Source organism: Neodiprion virginianus, chromosome 3, assembly GCF_021901495.1.
Source record: "Neodiprion virginianus isolate iyNeoVirg1 chromosome 3, iyNeoVirg1.1, whole genome shotgun sequence".
Classification (NCBI taxonomy): domain Eukaryota; kingdom Metazoa; phylum Arthropoda; class Insecta; order Hymenoptera; family Diprionidae; genus Neodiprion; species Neodiprion virginianus.
Window position 1 is genome coordinate 32,466,061 of NC_060879.1, and position 18,862 is coordinate 32,484,922.

The following is an 18,862-nucleotide window of genomic DNA, read 5'->3' on the forward strand; positions in this document are numbered from 1 at the left end:
AAAAGGAGAGCCTGTATCTATTTAGCTTTACTGAAACCCACGTCAAAGGGAATTATCATACTGGCAAAGTGCCGAGCTGCCTACCAACGCTATATGAGTGTTTAGTTTTCAACACCTTGGCTGTTGATGCGCATGCAGATAAGTAGAAATTATACGCGTGATGGAGCAGTAATTACATCTACAGTCGTTACGGCGGGAAAATATTAATGACCGGAATTTTTTCAACCCCCATTAACGCGAAAGAGCGCCGGCAAACGTTAGTTTTTTCACCGGAGCGTAAATTATTTTCATTTCGCATCGATGAATCCAGATTATTTCGGTTAACGTGAGAGCAGCCTGCAGGCTATGCTACGTTTGTCGGTCGATTTTCAATCGTCGAGAAGAGTGAATTAACCCGCGTGAAATTGATTTCTCCTTCTGTCAACGTACCTTTGCTGCTGGAAAACCAAGGAAACAGAACGCCAAAGAAATTAGAAAAAGCACAAATAAATAAAAATTTTTACACTAAATTAACACTTCGTCCCCCAAAACTTGGAAACAAAGCAAAAGCTTACAGTTTTTCTAACTTTTCACATATATTTATTGATTCTATTCAGGATGTCATATACGTATAATATTTACACACATCGGTATAACAGGGTTTACTAGGTTTGCGTAATATTATAAATGACTTACGTGCACAATTACTTATTACAGGATACAAGGTATAAACTTGGATCTTAACTATTTTCTAACACACCGTATTTTTTCTCTTCATACATTATTCGATGTGTATAGTTAACAGATGTTTTACCTCGATCGCTTTTTAGGTATAAACGCTATTTTCAGTAGATTGACCACCGGAGCCTCCAGGGCGATCGAGATGCAGAAAGACAGCAGGTATGAAGCCACGAGATTTCCGAAATAGACAATCAACTGAAATGACGAAAAACTTTGAATTAGATGGATCCATAAATTGCCGCGCATATCTACAGGATATTTAAAGGCGAGGGCATCCAATGGCTCTGCATACAAGTTCGTGCTCAGGTATGGGTGAAGTGAAGGGGGACAAATGAACTCATATATTACAGGTATAACGTATATCGATGGGACGGGCGGTGCTTACGGCATGCAGGGGTTTTTGCGTTCTTGTAGCGAGGGTATAATATCGGACGAAATTACCCCCGATAACTTCAGAATGTGATTCCTCCGAAAAACTGGTTATGAAAATCGCATTATTCCCGAAATGGCGCGGTAAGAAGAGTAGTCCAGCCAACTTGAATATAATTATAAAGTTATTTGGCAAATTTTACAAAACCTGGATTAGAGCTCCGAAAGTCTGTGAGGGGATAAAACACAACCGAAGCCTGTAACAAGTCGTTTCTACTACTTGGCAGATTGCCTGTAACGCACCACCCAGCTATAAATTACCCCGTCTGTCTTTGACTTTTGCAGTAAAAAATCTAGACTGAAAAAGGCAACATACTTGAAGGATTTCTTGCGTCATTAAGGAATTTCGATGTAAAAAAAAAGCTCCGAGACACTGAGTCCGTTCTTCTTACCACTATCCCATTATGCAGATGTATCGGTCCGTCCATCTGTGCCGTGGTGATCACCATGATGACAGGGTGGACTAGGTAAGCACAGTAAGTGAGTCTCGAGAGGGGATACATCAGTCTCAACGACAGCAGACTGTCTACGACGGGCGCAGATCCGGTGCAACATTGTACAACCATGAATGCCACCGCTACAGCCCACGCAGTGTGGCCTAAGGAAGCGTAAACCGAGCTCAAAGTCACCGTGATGCTGCCCGGGTAAAGGCCGTAGACGACGGCGAACATGACGGAGGCGGAAAGCAGCCATCCGATCACTTTGGCGTACTGCCGGATAAAGAGGGTACGAATTAGCTAGTGACGGACGGTTTGCAGGATGTCCGGATATCGAACGACTCGACTCACAAGAGGTGTTCGCAAGCCGCAGTCGGTTTTGAACAAGATGTAGCCAGTGATGGTGCCGATCAAGTATGGCCCAGCCCTTAGCCATGGTTTGTCGTAGAGCTCATCAAATAGGGCGAACGGTTCCTGAATTCTGATTAGGGAAATCGAATAAAATTAGTTTAATGGGGCACTTGGAGCCGATAGACTAAGAGTGGTGTCTGCCCGCGCTATTCACTTGCCTGGCCACGTAGTCGTTCTGGTAGGCGACGGAGAAGGTAGTGAACCACGACGAGACGATAAGGAAAATTACGGAAACTGCCACGAACTTGAAATACTTCACCGAAAGCAGGAGCAGGAATATTCCCAATACGTAGAACTGGGTGTCGTTGGCCATGTACCAACTCCAGAGCATGCACTGGAAATTTCAAACGATATTCACGTGAATCTTTCACGTTGGCAATTAACCTTTCAACCGCCAAATCTGGGTCAGAACTGACCCAGGTGATTAATTAGGGGATGAAGAAAAAGTAATGCAACGCTTGAATAAATTGACGCCGCGCAATGTCAACGTTTGACATTCTCGAATGGGAAATGTGGATGAAGCGTATGCACGGTGAGTAAAATCTCTGCTTTTTGTCGGGGCTTTGTCAGGTTACGTGGAGTTACGTGTACACCAAAATAAAACACGTCGCTTTACCGCGGGTATTATAAACGTCGTTAGCTTGTTACCCGACTTGACGCAACACTCCGGATGAACGTTAAAATCGCACGAATTGCACCGACGTCGCTCTGCACGTTACCCGACTATTTTGATGACCGCAAGGTTAATACACGTAGAGGTGATAATGTAACATTAGCGATATCTAATGAAAGATTGATTACTCCACCCTGTCCTGAATATTAACGAATGAACCGTCAGCGACATTGCAGTACCGACTAAGTATTTGCAATTCTCGGAACCCCGGTGCCACTGTGGAGTTCGATTTTGAATAATTTTCCATGAATTTAGCTGATCAACTGTGGCCAAATTACGGAACATTTAGTTGAGCGCCGTAGGGATTTCATTTCAAAGGCCTCGGAAAGGAAAATTTTAACGAGCCTGGCTTCTTTTATACCAGAAAATACTACGGGACCTTTTGTTTTCACCGAGGCTTTAGTCTTGAATCGAATAAGCACCGACGAAAACCAAGAAGCACACTGACTAACCACCCCGGATATAAGAGTTTCCCCGGATCGTTTCTCAATAATTAAATCCAATTCTCAGCGCACCGACCCGGAGACATTGTCTTGGGGCATAGAATTGACAAAATATGCTGCAAACGTCAGAGGGACAAATTTAAGCTGAACCGATCAGGGCGCCTTTGGTTAAGATATTTCTGTCAACCAACCATTTCCGTCCGAGGGTAAAGCGAATTTAGGTAAAGAGCATTCCTCCACCAATACTTCTCGCAAGTTAAGTGATCCATGATGGCTGGGAAAAACACTGTCCTAGCTTGAACGTGTCTGATCACAACTTCGTTTACTCCCAGTGCGAACAAGTAGGCTGGTGTCAACCTGAAAAAAGAGTGTTTGTTCGCTTATTTCGATCATTCATTGGGTTGAAATGAATTTTCAAACTCGCCTGATGAATCTGTACAGAATCATGACTAGGAACTTGAGGGAACTGGATTTGAAAAAGTGATTCTTGTCCGTTTTCACGCTGCCCAGTGATCGGTAGTACAGCACTGTTACCAGGAGGCCGCTGAAATAGTTGGAACGTGAAATTACGCCCGGGTAAAAAGGTCGGGTAGTGCCGGTGGGCCATTAAGACTGTTACACCGTCTGCTAGTTCTAATTTTCACTCACCTAATGAAGAAGAACGTGTCTACCGAGAACGTGGCGTTGCTTATGGTTTGGAACATAAAGTTCCTCTCTGTGACCGTACGCAGCATTTTATTCTCTGGAATTTAAGAAAGTCGCACATAAATTTCAAGTAAGAAGAAAGACCCTAATTATCCTACGACTTCCTGAAAAAATGATGTAGCATCTTTGCCTACTATACATCCGAGCCGACGTCCATTTCAATTTAAATCCGTCGCCTCTTAAGTAAGGACGGGGTGCCCAGCTCAAGAGAACCAGCGAAAAAAAAGAACGGAAAAGTGACAGGAAGCGAGAAAGTGATAACGGACATCTTAAGCTGCATCGCGCGACATATCTGCGAAACTCGTTCCGCACTCATCGCCGTCGAAGGCAGGAGATTTGAAAACTTTCCGACTCTTGAACTCCAGCAAGTTCAGCTCGACTTTCCTCGAAATGTTGAAATGTTGAATACTCGTAGGGTCGCTTTTAGAATCAATTTCATGGTCGTCGAACGACCTTTGCACCTGGATCTGACCCCATCCTAAAAAGACTCTGAATTTGGGCAATACCTAAGCCTCAAATTTCCGCCACGGTCGCCATACCGTCACGGTTCGTGTAATTGCATGACATTGCGAAAGAACGTGAAAGGAAGGCGATGCCGGAGGCAGACATGGGGTTCTTTTTTACGCTAGCCATTAATCAGATTCGCAATCAGTAGGCGTCGCGAAAAAACTACTTAATAGCGGCTCAGAAGTCCCGGATCCCTTACTGACCCCCACTTACCGGCGATGGAGAACACTTGTAAGTAGGTGTGGACCATCACAACCCAGCCCAAGGAAAATACTCTCAATCCATGAAGGCAGGTCAGACTGTCGCTCGCTGCTGGTTCTGTGCTAATTATTTTACCACCATTTGCGATCGGGTTGAAAGCCATCAAGCATTTTACCCAGAAACCTGTAACAGTATATACAAAGCTGTATCACGATCCACTATTTTTGTTACAGTCGTAATGAATTTCGAACGGATTCACTCCGATTTTAGACCGTTGGGTCGCCACTTTAATTCAGCGGCTTATGAATCGCTCATCACGAACTCGCCCGGGATCATTCAAACTTCTAATTACGAACCGAATTTACTTGAGATTCAATTAAGATGAGTAGGGTTTTAGGGCGGGGCTTATCCGATGTTTACGAAGAACAAAATCCCACGAATTCCAACCGAGTCTCGCAGCAATCCATCCAACTTTAAGTCGGCATCGCTCGCGGAAGATGATGCAGTGGTTGGCCAAACATTACCATCGGTTATCCGAGGTCGCAGCTAAATTGCTTTGAAGAAGCCAAGGTTGTCCGACCATGAACCCTGCCGATGACTTGCTAATGTCGATAGAAAATCGGACCCGATGATAGCGATTGAAGAAAAAGGGATTGGAGTACCTTTTTCAAGCTTAGTTTCCTTCTTCCCCTGCTCGCCGGCCCCTTCTCTTTCCATCTCGGTCTTCTCAATTAGCTCCTTGCTGGTATCTTGAATGATAGATATTCGCCGTTCGTCCAGAAAATTTTTATCCGGATACGTGCTGATGTTTTCGTTGTTATTCCCGCTGGCTGAACATTCCACGTCCGATTCACGGCCTCGGGTATCGTTGTATTCGTATGCCGTAGCCAGTATCATCAAAAGCAGTATGACTCCCGCGACGCCGCTAAAAATAAAAAATTCCTAACGTATCCATAAGCCGTGCCGCATGCGTGAAGCACCTGGTACTTTCTACCTGGGCATGATATCTGGTACAATTCGATATTGAATTTAGCTCTGGTATTCCCATCCGTACAAACCCAAGTCACACCCCGCCAAGAAAGCAATTTCAATTTATAGTTTCAGATTCACCCGCGATCACATACTGGACGGATAATTTCACGTTCAAATTACTAAATCCAAATTGATCATAGGGCGCGTGATTGGACAGACCGCGCCAATTCGGGTGGTATCACATTACGGCGGTGTTACGCCGTGAAAGCTCCCCGAGTTACAATTCTCGGAGTAGTCGCTTCCTCTACCTCTAATTTCTGCCATTCTCCAGCCTCAATACGCGATTAATATATAGATGTGGATGGGTCCGTATGAAATCACGCAGAATTCAACGGGTCCAAATTCCATACCATTTGGAAATAAACTGCCTTATACTTTGACGGATTTGAACAGACTCGTACTTCAAGACGTCAGTAGGAAAAAATTTCTGCAGCCGTTCAACCTTTATTCTAGACAGTGACTAAAAGTTCAACTCGGTTCAATTAATTACTGGCCAATCTTGTCAAAATTCAAAGTTTTAACAGAAAAATCATGCAAATCCGTCGATTTCTTTTACATTTCTGTCTGACGGAAATGACAAAGTAATCTAAACTATTCGTACAAAAATTTGTCGAGAACAATTCTGAAACGTAGATTTCTTTAAATGTGTCAAAGAAGCGACATTTTTTATTTACGAATGATTCGAAATTCCAATCCGTAGATATCTCTTATATATCTGTTATAGAATAATCAGTATAATCTATATATATATATATATATGTATTAGAAATAGGAATAGATTGGCGTCGAGTCAACCGTCATCCGTTCTTCTTCGCCGCCGTGTATCTCCACGTGTTTCACCCTTGCCGGTGGCTTTTTGCATTCTTGTGATTCAAACTGTAATTTTCCGAGGTCCCAGAGTGCTCGTGCAGGCTCCGACTTTACGACACCTCGTTCGCGTCCCGCCTACAGAGTACCAACCTTATTACATTCTTAGCTCGGGCTTTGGCTCAGGCTGGCGATGGCGCAGTTGTTCGATGAATTATTTCGCTGTTAAAGTAGCGTAAAAAATATTGTAGCGTACAATTTTGGCCGCGGGGTTCTACCGTGATAGGGAAAATTCAGTCCCAGGTCGGACTGCCGGTGAGTCTGCGGTAGCCTCGCGAGACAATGGAACACCGGGCTCTCCGTTAATTATAGTATTTTAGGGCCAAGTTTTAACGGTTCCCATCCCTTGCCGTGCCATTTTAGACATCCGTACTTTTCGCACCCCATGTACTAAGTCCAGTGATAAATGTTCGGGCAAAAATATTCCTCTCATGGTGTTTTCGTAAAGTTTTCATTCTCCGTAGGAATCGAATATGAACTTGTAAATATTCTGAAGATTACTCTTATCTAGAGTCAGAGATATGCACGCAACAAGGGTGAAAATTTTTATCCAAAACCGATCAGCGGATAAATATTGTCAAGTTGTAATATACATGCAGAATGAATGTACAAAGGCATGAGACGTGAAACGTTTTGCCAAATATACGAAAGTTCAGCTCCACGTTGTCGTAACAGTTTTAAAACGCGATATTCCCGCAGAGAATTTTCAACGTAAAGTTGAATAAAAGTTGTGTAACGATGCGTGAAATATATGAGAGGTTCGCTATCGTCTACCGCACGTATACGTAAACTACGAGGACTTCCAGGATAGAAATATTCACGCGAATTCTGAAATAAGAAACTTATAAAACGGAGACGTCGACAAGCCCATAACCGACCACACTTTGCACGAATGTCGTCAACGATATTTGGTCACGGTGAATTTTATGACAAGCAGGAAAAATTTACTGGTAGATATATAAGAGTATGAAATAACTAAGAAATGTTTCTACCGATTTTGCGCAAAATCTAATAAACTCTAAGTCTAAGGAATTCAAATCAGCTACCAAAGTCCATGCAAATCTTATAGAACTAGAGACTTTTCACACAAATACACAGGTACTGCAGACATCTACCAAGTCATCGACCCAAGATACAGTAAAAATTTGAAATTCATTTCGGGGATGTTGCACGAGTAATTTTCTCTCCTCCTCGAGCGACGAGCGAAAAATAAGTTGATGAATTTCTGCCAAAGCAAGTGTACAGAGAATAACGAATCAGATGACCGAGGGGCTGGCTGCAAAATTTAGGCAATCGACCAGTGAGATATTACTTATATATTGGTACTAAAAGTGTATTACTATGTAAAATAAAAGAAGACGAATCGTGTCTGCTTTATAGGGGAGAAATTTTCTGCCGCGCTTTCTCTCTCGCATCAACACCGAGAAAATCTTTTTCCAAAAGCTCTTGCGATCACATGTACAACGTACATAATATGCATACTATATTTGAAAAATAGAAGACGCAACACCCTTTAGGGCATATATATGCAGTGTGTGTAGAGTTAAAGAATTTCAAATCATACTGACCTAGCTACGCTAGTGTTACATAAAATCTGAATATTCTCTCAAACGTTTCACAGTCACAGCGTGCACGACTTTTTCATCCATGATGAAAGAATTTCACCACGTATGGTGGCTCTTCGTTTGGAATTAAATCGCTGTCTGTGCGAATGATTGCGTGGAATGCACTTGAGAGCTATATCGCGCTATCCTGGACAGCACTGGACTTTCACGAGTGCATACGATCTGCAGTATAGGCTTTCTATTACGCGTTTACGTAAGCTAGGTGTAAGCAATAAGTGCAGCCTGAAGTAAACGCTTGTTGTTAAGTCATCGAGTTGCAAGGATAAAGGATAATCTCTGTGTTTCAACGTCGACACGACAGCCTGCGTTATGTTTGCTAACTCCATTTACCGCTGATTGGCTCATCGATGTTCCGTGGGATCGGTTCGGATTCACAGCCGCAATTTTTACCCTTCGCTGTGAACTGCCTATGCATGACGTCACGAGTTGTCCCTTTGCCATTTTCGGACAAAATAAATTCTGTTCTTTCCGTCTATTCTTCGAACTTGTCGTTTTATTGCAGGAATTTGACACGGAGAAATTAGCGAAATACGAGAGCCCGTCATTTGGCATTCGCTTCAAACTTTGCGATCGATAAACGTAATCGGTTCGCGCCAATTTCGAACAGTTATAACCGCAGTGATTAAATGCATTCACGTTAAGCCTGAAGCTCCCTCGTGACACACCCACACACACACACACTGCATTGCCTGAGTGAAACGGACATTCGTCTTGAATCTGGAACATAGATTGTAGCCTGCCTTGAACCGAGGCAACTGTTATGCCATCGTTAATAACCCGCGCTCCGCAATTCGATAACTGGATTGCGAATGGTTGCTGATTCCGTGTACGTTGCACTCGGTATTATAACTGTTTTCCCGCTGCAGATGAGTTCACGGCTCGAGTAAATGCATCTAATTACTCAACTTTCATATCCAGTGAATCACATTCACCTACCGGTCATAGTTTTAACGTGTTTGATAACGCGTTAAGAATTCGATCATACGCCGCAAATTGAAACACAATTTTCTCTGATTGATATATTTACCTTTGATAAATGAATGATAAACGACTTTTTAGAGAGCTGCTTTACATTGACCGAGATATTTTACCGAGAACTTTGCAATATCATGCAAAAATTGTAACGGGAGCAGTTTATTTTTCAGTGAGTCGTCATAAATGAATAATTATACGACGGGAGGTACAGGAGTTGAGAATAAAAAAGTAAATGATGGAAACACACAATGTTGCCGCTTTACGAAAGTGTGGGATTGTTTAATTGTCTGTAAATGAACCGAGAAAAAGAAAGTGAAAGAGAGAGCTGAGAGGAGAGCACATCATTTTGTATTTTTCATTTTCTTCACCCCTCGGCAGGTACAATGCTTTTGTTTTTACTAACGGAGTTAATACGTTGGATATTTATGCGAACCCTACTTTCAGACATAAATCATTCAGTACATGTAATCTCAGCGTGTAGTTACACGTTACAGAATTACAAATTGGTGTATTCGATAGGTAAAAAGTACCTATTGCAGTGATTTGTTTTTCACCAAATTTTTGGAGGCATATTTTCAAAGTACCCGTCGTTGTTATGTAAAACTTAATACAACTGCAAAGTATGAAGTTGCGTCGTCGCATAATTAGGACTCGATTCTTACACAGCAAAGCTTTACCGTCTATCCAGTAAGCAAGCTTAAACCGGGCACAAAGTAATCGCGTTATTTATTTCCGACCTACGAAAGAGTAAAGCGGAACACAAACGCGAAGTGTAATTACAACTGGGAGCTTTTGTCGCGATTCCTCAAAGCGCGGTAGCTTTTCGCTCGTTTAAACTCTTCATTTCGGTTCGTTCATTTGACAATTTACACCGCGTCGTCACTCAGAGGCAATTCGCGCAAAATTTTTTCATCTGTCATGGTATATCAAGTTGGCTCAACATTATACGGGGGCTTAAGAGTCCCGAGCTGCCGAAAGTTTCTCGTTAACTCATCGGCTTGTTTGTCTTTGTGCTTGCACCGCTTTGTGTTAACTCTATTAGCCATAAGGTTGAATTATTTAACAACATATCATTCACTTTTATACCTATATATTATACTGGCAAACTGTACGCCCGAGTAACCTTCACCATATTTATAGGTTTGCGTAATTTCGAAGTTTAAATTCCTTTTTAACAACTGTTTATAATCCTCGTTTAATTTTCAGCAAAATGTAGATAATACACTTTGAGACCGTTTAAATTGTCTCAGTTTCATGAAACGTCTACGACTAAACTTTACTACAAACAGAGATTTTGCGAGCTGAAGTAGCAAGTGTTATTTTTCGTTGTATCGAAAGCAAACGTGTAGCAAGAATATCGTGTACCTTCATATCGACCTGAGAACTTTCCACAATCGTATGGTTTTCAACTTGACTTATACTTGCAAATTTCCTAACGATGGAATACAGCTGCTCGTCGGATCGATTGCATTTTAAACTTACTCGCGCTGTGCTGAACGTCTTCAGTTTTTTACCCCCGAAACTTTTCTTAAAAATACCTCACGCCCCCCAATATCTGCATTTGCAATCCGTGTAAGCCTGAGGCTTCCATGGATGGAATCGCACCAAGGCTTGTTGGCATCGAGTATAATTTGGATCCGGTTGAAATTTGATACCAAGTGTGAGATACGTGGCTGTATCTAATATTCGAGGTCTGGTTTCATCTCGCGAGGAATGCTTACTGTAGAATTTCGCTGGTACGGAAATTAGCCGTTCGCAATGCTCTCCGTCCCAGCTTCATCCATCTTCCCATTGATTATTTGTATAGGTATGCTGTATTTAGATCTCCTCTTTGCACCCATAGAATTCAAATATAATATATCTACCTATAATTTCTGTAAAAAACTGTCATCCCTAAATTCCCAAATATTCACACCACGTCGAACGTGAATATTGCCATTATATATGCCATTAATCTTCGAAAGTAACTAGGATTCTATCGGCTTTTTTACGGCGGCAAGAAAGTCCTTTAAGTTTACCTGCAAGAGTTTGTGTCTCGGGATTATATTGAATAAAGTTTAAAATATGGAGCACCAGTGACTCGCAATTTTTTCAGCTACAGAGTTCATTGTAGAATTCTCAATACAAATCAATGAATAAAGTATTTTATAGACATAAATAGGCCGAGAATTCAAAGTAATCGAGTTACAGACTCTATGATAATGTCAAAAATATCCAGTTTTTTGGTCATGATTTTCGAAATTTTTCTAAGTTGATTTCATTCGAGTCTTCGCCTGCGAATAATGTCCAATCTGTAGATGCGTTTCGCTACTTTCCCCAGGCATGGAAATTCCATACACAGCGTACATCTAGTATGGATTATACTACCTACCGATCATACCCAAGTCACCGTCTATGAAAATATGCATCCGGGGCTTTGGTCGATCCGTCTGGACGCCAGACGATCCCGTATAAACCTGCAGCCAAAGTAATTCCGTATTCCCCGAAAGTACTACAGGCGATCACCTCACCCGACAAAGACTAACGTAACCGTGCTGCGGTACCTTGCGCAAGTTGAAGCTTGCAAATCCGCGAGGAAAGAAAGTTGAAAGACGTTTCATACCTGCGGCACATGCCTGAGTGCATCTTATACCGAATCCATGGTCAGACTTGTAACGAGTATCACAGAGAAATTTCACTCTCTCGCGTTTTTCCGATGATTGAGGTAACGGAATGGTGGAAATTAATTCCAACCGCTTCCTTCTTTTCACTCTGAATACTTCCTGCGTTTAGCTCGCTTTTTCTACGTTTAGCTATCACCCTCATTTTTCTTCCACATATTACAACACCTATTGTTATTTAACGCGTAATATTTCAAAGCGAAAGCATCGCCAGTCTCTCTCACTTTCCGCGAAAAGAGACGACGTCGAGAAGTCTTTGGCTTTCCCACTTAAACCGGGTCAGTGGGCTCCTCCGAGTGTTCGGTTAACAAGTTGTTGCGAACAAACGGGTCTTCGCACAGGCGGTGGTAACACGAGATAATCGAAAGTCCTTGAGGTGCCGGAGCTTAGCGTAATCCATCTTATCGTGTGTTTTTGGTTTCTTTTTACCCAAAAACCAGGCAACGAGACGCGGAGTAATTTTACGCGGTTTGTTCACTCGCGGTAAAGCAGCGCGTTAAAAATTAATGTACTTCTCAAGTAACGGAAGCTCGTAATAAAGATAGCTGAACAGACTTCGCTGGCCTGAAGGGAGCAGATTTTTGAAGAGTATCTCTATACGCTGTCACAATTACATCGCGCCTCACGTATCCACCGACCAGGTACAAGGTACCTCGTCCTCGTACCAGACAGCCACTACGTTTCGTCTCTGAATCCCTAGGTAAATTAATTTAGATCTTGAGGAAGCTTGCAAGCACAGCATCGATAAGACCCGAGTACTCACGGTCGTCTCTACAACCTGAAACGGGCATTAGGACAGCTTCCTGTGTAATCCTGGGGAGAGGAAATTTACGACTTGTATCCATTTAGCGCAGCCACGCGCTTGTTCTATACACAACGAGACGTGAAAGAAGAAAGAAGCTGCAAACAATCAGGAACGTATAAAAAATCGAGTGAGCAACTACAAACCGAATGTTACAACTCCAACTCAGATAGCCGTCATGAAAATGCGATCTTCGTAAATTTTGTATCCGTATAAAGGGGCAGTGGGCACAGTAACCCCAGCTTTATTGCGATCAGCGTTACCGCATCAGCGCGGGATTCGAGTAGCCTCGATATTCACTGCTCTTTTTATTTCCGGGAAAAAAATCTCTACCCCGTAAAAACTCCCTCGGACATTCCACCACCGCAATATAGGTATAATACACTCTCCAGATCCGTAAATTATTACAAAGGGGGTGTATTGCGGGGATGAAAATGCACAACGCCGCAGTGTTTTCAGGGTAAAAGTTTATTCACAATTAATAGAACGCCTCGGTTTTAAACTACCATTACTGGTATATTCGCGGTTAGTCGCAGTTACGAACTACTGCTCCGACTTCTGTTATACCCAGCTGTGCCAATTTATTCCCGTAGCTCGAATATAATGTTATTATTTTGCGAAACAGAGTACATAAAAAAAAAAAAAAATACATCAAACGAACCTCCACGCAAATCGTCGAGCATTCGCGATCATCCCAACCACGATTTGCAAAACTACATTTTTATATTGCTAAAAATTTATGGGAAGGTGGTTCGGTGACTTGCACTGAGAATTTACAGGAATGGGAGGAATAAATTTTTTTTTTTTAAAGCTCAGGCGGGTTTGAATCGAGCAAGTGATCAGTGGGCCGGAACTCCCGTGAAAGTAAAGATGGTGCGGCAGAACGGAGCGTGTCTTGCGACGTGAAATGAATCCCAGCAGCCTCGAGGCTTACCGGAAATGGGAGTGGCCGCGATTGGTCCTTCTACTTACGACAAGATGTGCACCTTCGGATCCAGCCAGGGAGAGTAATCGTTCGCCGGAACAGACTTCACCTTGGCGATGTGAATTTTCGGACCTGCTGAGCTGTGCGTCAGGTTTCCCTCCCTCTCGACTCTGTCGGCAGTCGCCCTCAGCATCGAGGTTACAGAGACGCGTTTGCAGGATCCAGGTAGACAAAGACCAAGGAAAATCTGACGGGTCTGCGGAAAGAGATTAGAGATTTTTATTGCAGAGACGGAATGGTCGTATGAGTCTGAAATTTTACGGTTCACCCGAAATATTTGACGTGGTAAGAAATTGTAATGCTCTATTTTAGCCTTCTTCAACGTTCAGTTTAGTCTCTCCCAAGCCTCCCTGAGAGCTATTTCGTAAATTTCAAACTCCTTGCCTTCTTCGAGTATAATGCTTTTGGACGATGGGGATACCGATAAACAGAGTATATCAGTAAATTTTGAAAAATCTCAGCGTATCAACCATGTGATTTTATTTGACCAACAAAATATTTCACAACCATGGTTCTGCTCAAGCAACTTTTTTTCTACCTTTACTTTTCATGTTCTTCTTTAATTCGCTTTTATTTTATTTAACAATCTACAAGCCCTGTAAAATGAGGTCAGGGCTCTGCCGACCTTTTTTTCTGCTAGAGGTGAATCATGGATCCACGTTAATCTTTCGTAGGTTCTTAAAGTTTCATGCAATTTTTATTTCCTTCGTAAACCTGCCGATTAGGAATGAGTATCAACGGGAAAATTTCAGGGCTCAAAGTCATTTGAGATTATTATTACACTGCTGAAATTTAATCTCCATTTTGTTCGTAGTTACGCGGAGCTAGAAATTTGGGGAGATTGTATTTTATTCCAGAGCATAAAACCAAACGGGATAACTTATGGTATTCGTGTAGTATCATATCGATGTTACGAGTTGCTGCAAAGAAGATTTTTTTCCTTACCGAGGATGCGAGATCGGTGGGCAAGGTCAAGTACATTCGGGCGACGTGAAATTGCACGGGATACGGAGGGGAATCCTCGGGCTGACCGGGAGACTTAATTTCTCGGTCCGCGTTGTCCAGTTCTCTGCAGAGAGTGCTCGAGCCGAGCCAAAAATCATTTCCAAAGTGGAACTGGGAGGAGTAACGACCACTGGCGTCAGACACTGTGAGAGCAAGAGAAAAACAAAAAATACAGGTAGGAAATAAGAGAATGAAAAGCAAGCAAAAATCCTGAGAATTTCCATAATGAACGAATACATTCCCGGCACCAACTTCAGCTCCGCACCTCGTTTTAAGAATAATTTACTTTGCTAATTTTACCGTCTTGATTTGAGTTTGTCCAAGCAATGTGTATATATATATGCATGTACATAGGTATATTTACCCTTCGCTTCAAGTTTCACCGCGCTTTCACACCATAAAATTAATTCACTCGGTCAAAGTTTCACCCCTTTCATTTTTGGTAATTACTCCCGTAGATTCTAACGAGTTCTCAACTGTTCGCGTTATTTTCACAAAATAGAAGGACTACTTTTTTCTCACCATCTGATAAAGGTGATAACATTTCTCTAGGGCTGCTTCACGGCATAATAATAAGAAAAAGTCTCGATAAATGTAACGCGCCGTTAAGCCTTCAGCCCTGATCTCACGTTCATTCGAGAAACCTCAAAAACGTACCGCGACGTACGACCACTCATATCATCATTCATACGAGCTTTGCCAAGACGTACGAAGCACTTTCGGATAAGCGAAATGGGCTTTTACTAGACTGGCGTCTGAATTTTCGCTTCCAAAAGTAACGCGTCATAGTTCAGAGCAAAATACTGTAGAATAAAAAAATTTCCGAATCAAATTTCGTTCCTGTGATTTCTAATTAACGTTATCGACGGTCTCAGTTTTATTTAAAAAAAAAATAGATATATTATAACGAAACAAAATACTCAAACAACTTACGCGTGAAATATTTGCGTTTAAAAATTCTCATAGAGAAATTTATAATAATAATTATCATACGTGACAACACGAAGTGGTAAAAATCACCATTTTAAAGCGATTCACACTGATCTATCACTCCGTTTTTAATAAAAGAATTTCAAGGCTCGCCTTTCCTTCAGAACTTTGATTATGCGCCGTTTAATATCACTCCAAAAACTTTGCAGTCCCGTTTTTCATGCTATATCCCTCTCGGGGGCTGCATAAACACACGTGTATGATGAGGCTACCTTTTTATATCAAATGGGATATACGCGCGAATAAATTTCACTATCCTACCGTCTCTGATATGGAAATTAACGTAGATACAGCACCAGCTATTTCCACCGCGAATGTAAAAATAAGAAAAGAAATCGACATTAATTTTTTTCTGGGATGCAGCTGTCTAGCCGTTCTCGCATTTTTCACACCAAAACCTTAGACACGCTAAAACAAATTGACGAAATTCATAAACCTTGTTTTCAAGTTGTTGCTATCATGTTTGCACGACTCACAATCAGAATTGTTACAGCATACGATAAATGGCGCAAGCTTGCGCCATATCGACGCTTCGAAGTAGGTGTCTTTGGTACGAGGTGAAAATACCAATGACACTTTCTTCGTGCAGATACGTGACGATTGTTTCAGAAGTGAGCGAGTGCGAAGAGACTCGCGAATTTCATCCTTTAGCGCATGTATACATTGGCCTATATCGAGATTTCCGTCGATACTCATGCAACATCTGACTCTTCTATACGCGCCTTTTTCCACCCTTATTTTCTCCAATAATCTCCGGCTGTGTGCCAATACATAGCCGAGCGTTTTGCCCCACCCGAAATATTCTAGAAGGGAATCTTTTCAGTTATCTGAAAAGTTTTCTCGTTTATTAAAAACTATCGAACTAAGATATCGAGTTGACCAGCTGCCAGCTGGTTCGCGGGCAAATATATAAAGAGTTGCAACTGCGAAATGACTTGAAACTTTTTTATCCAGCAAAAGGCCACCGTAGGTATAAACACTCAGAGACAAATTTGTGTTTTTTTTTTTTATCAAAATCTATTTGCAAACGCATTTAGTAGAACATTTTTTCTAGGTGACACTATGTTTCGATGGAAATACCAAAATCAATCAAATAATTGCTGTGAGATGACACAAGTCGAAAAGGATTGTCTTCAATTTTTTTTTTTTTTTTTCATTCAATTCTTACATTTTTTGGTCTCCGAATAATTTTTGCCTCACAACCGATTCTTAACCAGCTAATTTTCCGATTAATTAGTACCTCAGAAACTCGCATAACACAATCGGCAATCAATACTTTATCTGGACGACATTTATTTTGCGGAATCAGTAAACAGCTACAGATGCATGCGAGTAACCGCGTAGAGTTGACGTAGAAATTCGATACCAGGTATCCGCGTGAAGCTCGGCTGGGAAGTTGGCAGGCCTCTCTTGCCAAGAGTTCATTGCCAGTTACGTAAAATTACCGGTTAGCAATTCCGCTTGATTTGAAAAGTGCACAGAGTGTAGAAAGTGTGAACCTTCGACTTAGCTGCAAGTGAAATTAAACGAAGCGACGTGAATGGCTTTGAATATATGTATATACGTATTTTTCTTGCCAAGCAAACCACACGTTGCTGAATTTCGTCGACATCTCTTATTACGGACTGATTCCGAAACGGCCCCAACGATTTTTCGCATGACGCAAGACAAAAGGTTCGTCGCTCTCCCTTCGTTGCGTTGCCTCCGTTAGAGTAATCGCGGTGAATTCATTCGGGAATTTTCCCCGTGATCGGGAAATTGGTTGTGTGTACTGACAGAAGGAAAATCGATCGAATGAAGCGGCGATCGTTGACTACTCGAGTTCTGATTAAATTTAGCCCGAGCACTCTCGAACTCATAAAACCAAGTCCCTCCACCCGTTTGAATTCGTTATAACTTTGATATTCACTCGCCGTACTGAATTGAAACGTCCGTCAAATTGCAGGACGTGCATCGAGCCGCGGATCTAACTGGGTTAAATTGCACAGCCTGATCGGCTAAAAGTGCAACGAAACTTTCTCTGTTATACTATGCATAACTCGACCCTATCGCAACGTGTTCCAAGTTCCAGGCCTTCGGAATACCAATATTAGATTCTACCCCCGAAATGGTCCTCCTTTCCCTTGCGTGTTATACATTTTGGGAAAAAAGAAAGAAAACAAATTCCCCTCTTGCTTTCTTCCGTTTCCTTTCCGCGCCGTTTTTCTTTCATCATCCGAACGAATAACTGGACCATAAAAATAATTACTCGAATCAGTGAGGAACTCGGCAATGGCGGTTCTTTCCCTACGAACAAGAAGAGAAGCCAGGCTTGCGGAAATTTAATGAGATTGACGAAGATTTCCTCCAACTCAAAAGTTCGTATTGCACAAACCTGCGGACAGGAATAATAACATATAATCACTCACGTCATTTTTAACAACCGTTCAACCAACCTGTAATTTCGATTACGTGTAACCGTCAAGTGACTGGTCAAGTGGTGATCTTCTGACGTTCCTAAGTAAAGAATGAATTGTGTAACCGTTGAAAGCGATTCAAAGCGGAACGCAAAGCGTCGTTCAGAGATTATTGCCCTCGTCTTTTGATGCAATCGAAACTATCGAATAGGATGACACAAAAAGACATTGATGAAACGTTAATGGACCGATTACACCTTGGTGTGAGGCAGTAATGCTTCTTGAAATCACCCTGATGTTTCATCACATTGCATTGCAGTGTCTCAATGTCCGTTTCACGTCTGACCGAACAGGTAATGGTAGCTTATTAGTTCGGATAATCATTGTACCGATGAAACATGAGCGACAAGAAACTTCGTTACAATACCTGTGGCAATCAATTGATTAAATTTGCCTGAATGTCGATTCTCACTGACTCAAAGAACAAAGAGATGAGAAAAAAACGTGTGAACGGTTAAACTTTTTTCACTTACTTTTGGCAGCCCAGAGGCTGCCGTTCCTTAGGGAGTGTAAAAACATATCCATGTCGCTTCTGCAATTTTCACTCAATTTCCCGGGGATCTTTTTCCATTTCAAAGGATCGTAAAGATCTGACAGCCACTGAATGCTGTTCGCCGTTTTAGCCAATTTCTCCTCCATGAAATCCAGATCCAAATCCCTGTCTATCTTCACGTCTTTCTCGGCTATCGTAAGGTATTTTTTCCAGTCTAGTTCCGGGTTGTTTTTAGCAAATCCCACCAACGGTTCCCTATCGACAACCACGTCAGCTGTTTCCGTAAAGTCTTTCGATGAATTGTAGCTTGGAGTTTCCGGTGAAATTGAGCGTGTCAGACCAGGCTTACTGAGTCGTAATATGTTCGATTCATTTTCCGTCAAAATTATCGCGACGCATTGAAACCCTACAAACAGCAATACGGCGTTTTTCAACAGAGCCATCAT

The 18,862-nt window shown here is 42.0% G+C and overlaps 1 protein-coding gene across 1 annotated transcript; it reads right to left on the minus strand.

Annotated features, from left to right (window-relative positions):
- Nucleotides 1–640: 640 nt before the first annotated feature.
- On the minus strand, nt 641–18,862 carry LOC124299637 (nose resistant to fluoxetine protein 6-like). The gene is made up of 12 exons (XM_046752905.1): nt 18,397–18,862; nt 14,418–14,620; nt 13,460–13,668; nt 5,189–5,451; nt 4,539–4,709; nt 3,762–3,855; nt 3,538–3,657; nt 3,305–3,470; nt 2,156–2,331; nt 1,938–2,067; nt 1,542–1,859; nt 641–915 (listed from the first exon to the last, which is right to left on the minus strand). The coding sequence occupies exons 1-12, from the start codon at nt 18,860–18,862 to the stop codon at nt 790–792; spliced, it is 2,442 nt and encodes an 813-aa protein (XP_046608861.1). The 3' UTR covers nt 641–789.